At 38.3% G+C, this 11,945-nt stretch overlaps 2 protein-coding genes across 2 annotated transcripts in view; one reads left to right on the top strand and one right to left on the bottom strand.

Annotated features, from left to right (window-relative positions):
• Positions 1-141: 141 nt before the first annotated feature.
• On the top strand, positions 142-1,731 carry LOC131776800 (E3 ubiquitin-protein ligase TRIM71-like). Its single transcript, XM_059093014.2, has one exon. The coding sequence runs from the start codon at positions 142-144 to the stop codon at positions 1,729-1,731; it is 1,590 nt and encodes a 529-aa protein (XP_058948997.2).
• A 5,284-nt stretch (positions 1,732-7,015) lies between these two features.
• Positions 7,016-11,945, bottom strand: part of LOC131776792 (crooked neck-like protein 1) — a 30,126-nt gene continuing 25,196 nt past the window's right edge. The window contains exons 13-21 of the mRNA XM_066160341.1: positions 11,508-11,588; positions 10,471-10,536; positions 10,137-10,217; positions 9,453-9,545; positions 8,489-8,590; positions 8,151-8,215; positions 7,658-7,748; positions 7,481-7,573; positions 7,016-7,239 (exon numbers count right to left, since the gene is read on the bottom strand). Of these exons, the coding sequence (XP_066016438.1) occupies positions 7,117-7,239; positions 7,481-7,573; positions 7,658-7,748; positions 8,151-8,215; positions 8,489-8,590; positions 9,453-9,545; positions 10,137-10,217; positions 10,471-10,536; positions 11,508-11,588 (795 nt within the window). The 3' untranslated portion in view covers positions 7,016-7,116. The remainder of the gene's footprint in view (positions 7,240-7,480; positions 7,574-7,657; positions 7,749-8,150; positions 8,216-8,488; positions 8,591-9,452; positions 9,546-10,136; positions 10,218-10,470; positions 10,537-11,507; positions 11,589-11,945) is intronic.

Genomic DNA, 11,945 nt, shown 5'->3' with positions numbered 1-11,945 from the left:
TCGCAACACAAGAAAGAAAGACTACGATATTTCTGCTCTTCCTGCGAAGCGTGTATTTGTCCTGTTTGCTTCGCCGAAGACCACCGAGGCCATGACTTCGACGTTATTGAAAAGGCAGTGCAGGAGGATAAGAAATACATCATGTTGAACGTCGACACCATCAAGGAAAAGGCAAACTTGTTTCGAGAAGAGATAAGAAAATCTCAGAAAACCTCTGAGGATGTGGAAATGATTATCGCAATCGCTAAACAACAAGTGTCCGAGGCAGCTCAACACGTGATCACAAAGACGCGACAGCAAGAAAAACAGCTCTTAGAGTCCTTAGAAATGACACGTAAGAAGAGAATAGAGCGAATCAACTCGGCTAAACACGAACTGGAATCTCTAGTAAAACAAATGAACCAAGCGGTTCAGTTTGCAGAAAATCTCGTGCAGAGAAGCTCAGCCTTGGATATTGTACAGACCATGACGGCTTTGAAGCAGAAATTTGAAGAGCTTCGCGGAGTTGAAGTTCCAAAACATCACCAGACTACATTTGCCAAATTTAACGCGGCATCCCAGAAAGATTTAAAACTGGGTTTTACTCAACTCAACAACCAACCGGCAAACGCAGCTAAATCAAATATAGAAGGACTGGATCAAACTTTCCAGGCTGGTGTAGAAGCAGAGTTAACGTTGTGTTCAAAAACTTCTGAAGGGGAGATTAGTTACCAGCCCGATCTTAAAGATCAGGTTGAATTGCTAATAAAACCCGCCAAATATACATCAAACGTAACCGTTCAAGAAAAAGGAGACGGCAATCTTAGGCTGAAGTTTACACCTAGAGTGCCTGGCGTCTACAACGTTGAGGTGAAGATTAATGGCGAGAAGCTTTCGATCTCTCCGTTCTTTTTGCCAGTGAAAGAACGTCAACTTGTCGTGGTCGGTGAATTGGACTTGAAGTTCAACCAAGGGCAGGAGTTCAAGGGACCAAATGGAATCGCCGTAAACAGGCAAGGCGACATAGCTGTTGTAGATTTGCGCGGACACTGTGTTTTTGTATTCAATAAAGAAGGGAACTGTTTAAAACAACTTGGAAAAGAAGGAACACATCCTGGACAATTTAAATATCCATCCGATGTGTTATTTTTAAATGACAACGAAATTCTTATTGCAGATCAATTAAATCATAGAATCCAACACATAAATATCCAGACAGGATCTGTTGTAAAAACCTTTGGAAAAGAAGGTGAGGGAAAAGGACACTTTAAGAATCCAGTTTGTATTTGTCTTGATGACGCAGAACGTATTGTTGTCACTGAATTCTGTAACAATAGAGTTCAAGTAATGTCAAAAGAGGGCGAAGCTCTATTCACAATAGGAGACAGTGGCCCAGAGAGACTCAGCGAACCAAATTGCTGTATTTCTTACAAAAACATTTTCCTGGTAACTCAAAGAGGCAATCACGTCATAAAAGCATTTGATTCGTCAAACACTTTCTTGTACCAGTTTGGTGAAAAAGGGAATCAAGACGGACAGTTCAACGGAGCCTGTGACATGTGTTTCGACGACTCCAATAACCTTCTTGTTTGTGACTATGACAATAACAGAGTTCAGCAATTTTCTTTGGACGGTCGCTTTACAGGCAAAACTTCCATTCCCTTACAAAGTCCATCTGACATTGTAACAGCACCAGATGGGTGTATACTAGTCACAAGCCATAAAGCTTACAAAATATATATCCTGAAGTGAATGTGTTACTATTCTACGAATCGTTCTAATGCTGTGTGCCAGAGAAAACTAAAATCGAATAATTTTTTTAGGACAAATTTTCTTCACAAATGACAGAAACACTCAACGGTGTAATTACATTGTTAGCACTCAAATACAGAAACCAGGGGGAGGGGGGTGAGCACAAAATTGACTAATGTCTCATGAGCAGTCAGATTCTTCAGAAAAGGAAACTTAAACGAGTCTAAAGTAGATTTAACTATTCTTCGTGTGGTCTGCCTTTCACTTCATCTGGAAGCAGGTAAGAGCAGGTATTTCAGGAGGACACAACCCTTATCAGGGCAAAGAACTACCACATGGTCTAATGTAATCTGGAGAAAACTTTATTGAAGAGAGAAAAAAAAACAAAAAACAAAGAGACAATCAACACAATTCTCAAACTTCTGTGCCTTGTACAAGGGGTTTCAAATAGTTATGAAAACATGTTTCAATTAGGCATATCATTTTAATTGATTGTGCAGTTTAGCTATCCATGTCTATTTCACCAATCATCTCCAAAGTCAATTTAAGGGGATTTTCTTGCTCCAATGTTATTTGACTTGAAGTTGCAGAAAGACCATAGCCAAGTGACTTTACCCTTTGACTTCAAAGATCCAATTAGTAATTATCCCCACCTACTGCCACACATTTCCCTAGAAATTGGACAAGAGAATTTGGTGTTATATCACAATAACACCCTCAGCTCATAAGCTTGTCTTTTCTCATAACCTGTTGACAAGATAACATATGGGAATCGTAAGGAGAATTTACATGTTGATCACCTCTCAGAGTTTTTGGGTGAAGGTACTGGAATTGAGATCTAAAGTTCCCAGGTCCTAACCATTCACTCTGGTGCTCCATGAGATTTGTTTCTCAGAAGTCTTAAAAACCACTTCTTGCCTGTGTCTTGTACACAACCAACTAGTTTGCCTAACTCACTAAATAGGATGAACTTTCCAACAATTTTGAGAATATTTATGTTTATACAACATAACCATCTAGCTATCAGGTTAATTTGCTGCCCTTTTTGTTCCATTTACCAATCATAATCAATTGATACACTGTACACACAGTCTCAGTAATTCTAGAAAGCAAATGTATTTCATTTTTTTGGTAGATTTTTAGTTTGGGTGAATAAAAATATGTTATATTAAATACTTGATTTGTAATCATTGCATGCAATTGTAAGTTTTACAATATTTACCCTCTTACCCACACCAGCTCATTAAAGCCTGTATTTTCTCATAACCTGTTTGTATGATAACATATCGGAACTGCAAGGAGAATTTACATGTTAATCACCTCTTGGAGTTAAAGAGTGAAGGCACTGGAATTGAGATCGAGAGTTCCTGGGTCCTAACCATGCACTCTACCACTAAATGAGATTTGTTTCTCTTCATTCCCAATATAAATTTGTTACTGGTGCCTTGTAAACAACCAACTGGTTTGCCTCCAATAAGTTGAAATTTCTCACAACTTAGATAATATTTATATGCATGTTTATATGATATACCCATTCTAAGCACTCAGGTGGATTCCTTTTCCTTCTTAATTCCATTTTACCAATCGTAATTAATTGATGCACTGTACATACAGGTGGTAATTCTAAGAATATACTGTACTTCATTTTTTTGGTAGTTTTGTAGTTTGGGTGAATAAAAATATATTAAATACTTTGACTTACTTGCATACTCATTGTATGCAATTTAAAGTCATACTCTATTCAGGGCTCATTACCAAACTAATCTTCAGTCTGTGTGAATCTTCAAAAGCTTTGCTCATATTTCCACTTGAGACAGTCACTGTATAAAAACATTTGATCATTCAGGAACTTTTTCATCCAAGTTTGGAAAACAAGGGAATCAAGACAGATACTTCAACAGATCCAATTGTATGAATTGGGTCAGCTCCAAAAATATTTTTGTCTGAGACCATTGCAATGACCCTTCAAACCCTTTGAGTGACTAGCATCTAATTACCCCCCCCCTCCCCCTGAATCAAATATTAAGGTTACAACAATTAAGGAAATGATCACCAACTAGAGAAGCTCTTGATTGTTAAATAAAGTCTCCTTGTCAACACCTTACGAAATGCATAGAGAACAGTAAAGACAATACGCATACCAATGCCAGCATTAAAGGGATAACAGAGATCTGTCAGCAATTTAGTTTAGACACATTTTGCGAGAAAAAAAATTTAAATGTCTGATTCTTTATGAGATCCACTTCGAATGGCAACGGATCCAGATGAGCATATGTTTCATTAGCAGTGTAACAAAGGAATTATGCATGCATGTACAGGTGTATATAATTTCAAGTTCAGTTAACTCTCAAGTTTTCAGTCACTTCATACAAAAGCCAGCCAAGGGTAACCACAATTAATTTTCAGCCTGTGAGAGTTTTCAACCAAAATCATTCATTCAAAATTCTTTACCCTGACAAACAATTGTCAACATGTAGATACAAATTTTCTTGAAAACAGGTAAAGATTTGAATTTTCGCATATAATTTTCTAATTCTGTTCACTTCTGATCATCTTTTTCACCGTTCTACTTATGGTGACCACAATGGACAAACCTACAACTGCTAGCAGTAGTAAAGAAAAGAAGGAAGTTGTGCCTACCATATATATCCACCTGAATGTGCTATGAACCTTCCCCCTTTTACTTTAACCCTTTCACCCCTAAGAGTGACTAGCATCTAATTTCTCCCCACAATAACACCTCTGAATCATACATAAAGGTCATATGAATATAGGAAATGATCACCAACCAAAGAAGCTCTTGATTATTAAACAAATTCTCCTTGTTAGCACCTTAAGAAATGTATGGAGAACAGTATGGAGAATATGCATGCTGATGTTAGGGTGTAAAGGGTTAATCCTTTTACTCCCAAGATCTTGATGTTAATTCTCCCCTCCAGCTGCTACACATTTCCTTGTTAATTAGTTGTACAAATTTGTTGTTAGATCAAGATATCAACCTCTACCTGATAAGTTTGAGCATTCTCATAACCTGTTTGCCGGATAATGTGAGGATTTTATAAAGAGAAATTTCATGTTAATCACTTCTGGAAGATAAAGGGTTAAGGGTTGAAGCAGCTGCAGTGATTAGAGCAGAAATTCTTCTTCTTACAATACGTCAATGTGTCCAATGGACATGTGCTGAGAATTAGGATTTCATCAGCTGGAAGACTTTGATTCTTAAATGAAAGAATAACAAATTCTCAGGGAACCTACTTATATGCAGATATACATGTATAAGCTCAAACATATATTACCATACTTACTTTTCCTTAAAATATGCAGCTTTCTAATGATAGGACTGAAGCTATAAAATTTTTTTTTTGCAAAATATAACAGTGTGTAGGTTAAGAATTGCATTGAATGCCAATATATGAAGCTGCCATCAGTCTCATTTACATTAATTACTGGGTTCTTTTTTCGTGTTTGCAAAAAAAGAAGAGGCTAATTTTTAGCCATCTTGACAGAACAAGTTTGGTCAATGACAGATTTACAACTGTATCATATTGGAAAAAAAATTTAACCGAAAAACCGCGAGGAGACTGGGTACGTACCAAGAAATTTACCAGGGGTAGGTGAACATACCCTTTGTATACTTGTTCTTATGGGAGGCGGTAAATGTTTTTGTTTTGTTTCTGCTTGCTTGATCGCTCATACTGCCCCAAAATCATCTCCAAATTGATACATCCAGGCTCGGGTGAAATTCAAAATTCCCTCTCTTGAAAACAATTTGAGCGTAACCAAGTACAACCTGCCCTGTTGGGTGTGGCCGCTGTTGTCTTAACCAGCGACCAGGCGCACGATGGCGTAGCAGCGCAAGAGTCAGTGGTCGGGAACACGTTCCGCCTACTCTTGTGTCACCTCCCCCGGAAGATACGAACGCCTGATCGAGGGTTAACCAAGGTCTTGATATAAGAGTTTAACAGGACATACGATTTTGTAACGTCTTGGACAGGATGTCTCTCTAGACCGCAAGTCCTGAACAAGACGTGAAAGTTGGCCATGCGCGGTTTTCATGCACACCTCTAACATTTTTTTTTCTCATTCTCCGTAATTCGCCTTAAGTAGCTCTGTGAAGCCGATATGTCAAGTCTCGCGATGTACTGCACAATTAGCGGTATGAGCAGAGTTTGTCATCAAAGAGATCAGGACCTTCGGCTGCATTCCTTCCCCAGCCCCATCTCGTAACGCATACCTTCCTTACCTACCCTTTTTTATGCAACATTAAGGCTTTACACGTTTGATTCTTTTCTCACAGTTACATGCCCGTTTGATAAGGCAGAAGAAATACCAATCCAAAGAAGGTGAACTCGTGTACATGAATTACAGTTAAACACTAAAACAGGCTGGGACAAATTAGGGGGGGGGAACATAACTTACGTAACAACATTTTTCACAGGATTACTGCTAAAAACTGGGAAAGAGGTTTTGCCTCAAAATCTGATTAGAAAACAGTGAGCGGTAAACTGTATCAGTAACATTATGATAATTTATGATAATCATTTTTTGTTTAGGCCAGCTAATAGGAGATTTGTCATTCTGTTTTGGATTTAGTGTTGGATCACTTTCGAATATTTATAGAAATAGTGGCTATTCAGTTTTTAAAGAAGTAGAACTCAATAAGATTCTTTTCCACACCGATAATGGTTCAAAACACAAGCATAACTTTTTAGTGGCGGCATTTGCAGAAATATATATTTAAATGTATATATTAAATATATATTTAGAGTATGCATATTTCATATTTGAGCACTTTATGATGAGTGACATGAGAACAAAAACCCAACAATAAATATGTTGATAATTTATCTCTGACAAATTTAGGTTTCTGTGAAATCAGAGCTTAATGATGGCAATTTTAGGATTTTTTTCAGAACTGAGTTTCCAAGATAATGAAATATGTACGAACATTCTAATATTGAAAAATCAAGTTGGTAATTTCATTGTCAAATGTTTTTCTTAGACTTGCATCAACACTTTTTTAAAAGGAAATCATTTGTTTAGCTAAAAATTAATGGCTTGGGTCGATAAACAATAAAGTAATACATAAATGCAAGTCTTGTCTGTTTGACTTTGTCACTAGTGCCCAGTCTTCACTCCGTTACTACTTATGACGTCACGAACCATGAGGTCACATTTATGCCACTTACACTTCCCCCTCTAATACTCCTACCCCACACCCCTCCCTTTTCAAACTACAAAACCACTCCTTTAAGACTGACCTCAACACTTAACAATGAACAGATTGAAGTTTTATTCTATTGTTTGGTAAACATTCTGCACACAATTAGTGATATTTATACGACAGCAAAAGAAAACCAGAAGCCACAACAACTACAAAAATAATTATTCCATTTGTTCTTGGTTCTTTTTCCAAAGCCTGGCCATCTGGAGCAGTTTAAAGTTAGGCATGTTGGCTTCATCGTCAGGAAAGATGTAATCATAGTATTCCTCCCACCCAGCGTCTGACTGCAAGGAAGAATATTTGTAAAATAGTGTAAGATCTAACAAGGAGAGAAGAAAATTGCAGTGAAGCTAAAATATTATACACGCCGCTACGTATTATTTCTGATAACAGCCACATTTGGAACAAAATCGTGAGTAAATTGAAAACAGAATCGATATGTCACGCGACATTTTGGCTAAGGCAACGGATGGCGTGACGACAGACAATCAAAGTTACTTGAAGAAGTTTGAAGAGATTTCTTACTCCGTCGTCCGTTTGTACTTTTCTCCTCTTCTTTACTCGGCGAGGCATCTTTTTCTTTATTTTTTCTTGTGAGCTTTCGTCTCCATATTCGTTCTAGAGGATCAAAATGATGAAATTAAATCAGATTCGACCTTTCAAAAAAAGTTTCCTTATTCATACAACCAATTTTAATAATACCTCGAACTCTTTCCAGGCTTCCAGTACCATCACTCGTTCTTCTTTCTCCTCTGCGTTTCTGAGAGATTTGGTGGCGCGTTCGTAAACAGTTCTGAAAAATAATATTTATAGTACAAACAAAATAGAGAACGGTGAGGATTCAATTTCACAGATTTTTTGATAGCATTTGAAGCAGTAGAAACTATTTCAACTTAAATATTCCACCATGAATCCTCTCCTACAGGACAAATAAATCTTCCATTGGGTTGTCCGCTCTGGGGCTCTCCGCAAAGGTTCATCGGGCGTTGCGTGACTGTAGGCTTTCCTCTTATGAACTACCATTGTCACGGTCTCGATCGAGAACGGGCGTTGCGTGACCGTAGAATTTCCACTTATGAACTACCATGGTCACGGTCTCGATCAAGATCGGGCGCTGCGTGACCGTAGGCTTTCCTCTTATGAACTACCATGGTCACGGTCTCGATCGAGAATGTAGGATAGCCTTTTTACACACCTTGCTTGTATGATGCTTTCATCGGTTGCTGTAGAGGCCTCGAACTGTGCAAAACTAATCCAAACCTATAAAGAGAACATTTCAGGAGAATCACAAACGGAAACTAGAGCCTTACAGAAGGAAAGCGAATACAGGGAAACATGGCTGCAAATTTGCTCCGACATGTTCGCAGTTAATTAATATCATGATGAAATTAACGGCACAGTACATTTTTGCAAGGCGCTGAAAACATTCATACTCGAATAGAAAGACGTAATGGAAATATCTGCTCTTGTAAAAGAGATTCAACAAAATAGCAGAGATAGAATTTAGGGAAAAAAACAATTAAAAAATACAACCTTGACGTGTTGCGTTCTTTTTAGTAGCCTCTCATACAGATCTCGTGTTTTGTCGTACTCTTCCAAGTTTATCTCAAAATCTATGTAAGCTTTCCACAAAACCTGAGAACAAAAAGAACTACAGTTATTCGCTTGCTGCTAGAAGTTTTAATAAAACAATTTGAACAATTCAAAGAGGGGGAAACGAGGGGAAATTACGTGAAAGCTGAGTAAAAAAAGAGGACTTTTCTTCTACTTAAAAAACTAAGTAAATTGGGAAAATAAAGCAGCTTAATAAATTTGTTCAGTTACAAAAAATAAAAAGAAAAAAAAGGGAAAAAGGAAGAAGATGAAAAAAAAAGAAAAAAGCTTCGTGAGTGCCGTAACCAAGACTCAAGCCTGCATTAATGGCGATACAAACGTACCTTATACCACCACGGCTGCTAATCAGACTCACGAACAGAAATGATTAACACTATTAGTATTTTAAGTACTCTATCAACGTCACTTCCGTTCTGCGTGAGTGATTCTCTATTTCTACATAACCTTCAAAGAGAGGAACTTACACCGCGTACTCGTGCTTGAAACAAATTTTAAGAATACGAATGTTAATAGTCGAAAGGAAGTGAAGCATTTTCACTATGATGAACTACTAACTTCTCGTGAAAACATAACTTCCGGTTTTAATCCAAAGTGAAAATTACAGTAATTAAGAGAGACTAATTCCGGACTTTGACAACCGACCGCTAAATATGATGCTGCTTGATACAGGTTCCACAAATTTGCATATCTGTCCAGGTTAATTCTAGTTTCGAGAGCATAATTAAAGACCAAAAGTATTGTTACTCTTCCGGGATGGAATGGAAACACCGCGCAGCTTTTCCCACAGCCGCCGTTTTACTAACTTGACGCCTGGAACTGGCAACAAATAAAACAGAATATGCCGTGCGTTGAGTTAAATACACCCTTCATTGCAACACATTACCTCGGGCATATCAAGCAAAGGTTGGTTAACAGCCAATTCAAACAGCGCACGTGCCCTGTCAGTATCACCAAGAATGGTTTCCAGTTCGGCGTACTAAAAATAGAAAAAAGGAGAAAACAGAGCAAAGGTTTCAATAACAGCCGACTACCAGCGGTTCACTATCGTCGATCTCTCACTGCCTCGATCGAAAAGTGCTCTATTTGCTAGTTAACCCTTTCACTCCCATTGGGTGTTCAACGTGTACCTTCTCCCTATAATATGAATACATTATCTAGCAAACTCAAACTTATCAGGTAGAAGTCTATATCTTGATCTAACACCCAATTCTCCCAACTAATTTACGAGGAAATGTGTTGCAGCTAAAGGAGAGAATTGACAATCTTATCTTGGGAGTTTAAGGGTTAATCTATTGTCTTTAACGAATTATTATTCCACGGTACTTCACCTCTTTTACATATCTTACACATTGTCTTCCTTGACTGCCAAATTTAATAAAGATGTCGTCAATTTAATTTCGTTCCATAGCTTGATCATTGAGGACGTTAAGCTAACCCCAGCCTCGACAGCAACGAGGATGTGGAAAAACAAAAGATCTAATGAGCAGAACAATAGCTCAGCCAAATTCAAAACTGTGATAAAAAACAACTACTTTAACAACAACAACAGAAAACACACTCTCCTAACCTTGACCCATGTGGTACAATTTGCAGGATTAAACTCCAGGAATTTCTCGTACAACTTACGACAGCGATCAAATTCTCGAAGCTGTTAAAAGCAAAACGGACAAAGAGGCAGAATTTGCATCACAAAGGGTAACTAGAGACACCGTAACGGAGTCGCAATTCGTGTCAGCTAAAAAAGTAACCAATATTTCTAAGAAACACAAAAAGTCGAGAAAAAATACGAATTGAAATGGTTAAGGAGTGGAAGGGGGAAGGCTTAGAAAATCACTTCGATAAAGATTTGTAGATTAAGGTCTCAACTCCTTAGAGTTCCTTTTCATAATCTTTCTACTCACCTGTAACTCGAGACCGATGTATTCTCGGAAGAGTCGGTCTTTGGGACATTTCCCGATCGCTGTGCCCTGTGACGAACACAAATAATACATTAGCAGAGCGTGTGTGAGACACAATGGACTGGACTGGCAGTTCGGGAAGCTGGAACACGGATTGAAAGTTCCAGACCAGGCCACTTTTTATGTTGTTGGATGGGGCCAGGAGAAAAAGATGTCCCATTGTTTATGTCTTGATGAGACACAGTACCTCCCTCCATCTCCCTCCATTCAGTAGGCCTTCACCCTTTAACTTCCATGAGTGACCAAGACAGAATTTCTCCTCACTATTTCTTTACAATATCATGCAGACAAGTGATGAGAATAAAGAAAAATATCAATTATGGGATTGCTAATTGATCCGATACCAAATTCTCCAAAATAAAATAATGAGAATCATTGGCAGACAGTAAGGAGAATTACTAATGAGATCTTAGGAGTCAAGGGGTTAAATAAGTACAGGCGAGGATCCACAGAAAATTGGAGGGAGGGGGGAGGGGGGAGGGGGGAGGTTGGAAGCCTACGATGAACTACCACATATCCAGGAGGAGTAACACTACTCATAGTAACTTCATTCTAAGAAATCCGCGATTATCTTCGCCGATGTAAACCATTAATTTCGTGGGAAGAGTCGTGGAACTCTAGCGCGCTAATGGATTAGGCGGATCATGATTTTTTGTTCACAACAAATCTTTGCATTTCTACCAACCAAGCTCGTTTTCGTTGGCATCAAGCCATCTCAAGTATTGTCCACTGCAGTCAACTTTGCACCAAGTACCCTCGTAACGTTTTCCCAAACAGTTCGCCGATACCCAATCATACCTCTTGGTTCAGAGAGGCACTGTGAAAGTAACTGTCTTGCAAAAGAACACGCCACAATGACCCGGGACGGAACAAGAATAAACACAATCTGATCTGCAAACGGTTCCCTCCTCACCCACTTTTGAGCAAGACTACGCCCGCCAGCCATTCATCCAGATAATGAAATCTCCCATGACACTCACCAACGCCTGCCGTGCTGCCTTGAGATCCTTCTGGCGGATTTCAAACTGTGCATACAACAGCCAGACTTTACCGAAAGTGAACTGGAAATCAAAAAATAAAAAACAGACATTCACTGCTTAATCTCGTTAAAAAGAAACTGAAATATATCCAAAACCTTGCTTATCCTTTTGAGCACAAATTAAAGACAACAAAATAATACTTAAATGGAAAAGCAAAGTTTCCAACAACATGAAAAAATCCTAGTTTAAGTTTTACTCTGTCAAGCCGTATGAAGACGTAAAGGGATTATAGACTTGGGAACATTGTCCTGACATAACACTAAATTTCTATGAGTACCCAACAAAGAAATGATTGGTTATTAGTTGGGAGAATTAGGGTTTCAGAAATAATCAGACAGAGTAGGGAACGTTGTAATGTTCAAGCAGTAGTATAGTACA

Source organism: Pocillopora verrucosa, chromosome 13, assembly GCF_036669915.1.
Source record: "Pocillopora verrucosa isolate sample1 chromosome 13, ASM3666991v2, whole genome shotgun sequence".
Classification (NCBI taxonomy): domain Eukaryota; kingdom Metazoa; phylum Cnidaria; class Anthozoa; order Scleractinia; family Pocilloporidae; genus Pocillopora; species Pocillopora verrucosa.
Note: the sequence above shows the minus strand (reverse complement) of the source record. Positions and strands in the feature narration are given on the sequence as shown.

Excerpts from the sequence above, each read along its gene's own strand:
- LOC131776800 (XM_059093014.2), top strand. The coding sequence starts at position 142 with ATGTTGAACGTCGACACCATCAAGGAAAAGGCAAACTTGTTTCGAGAA.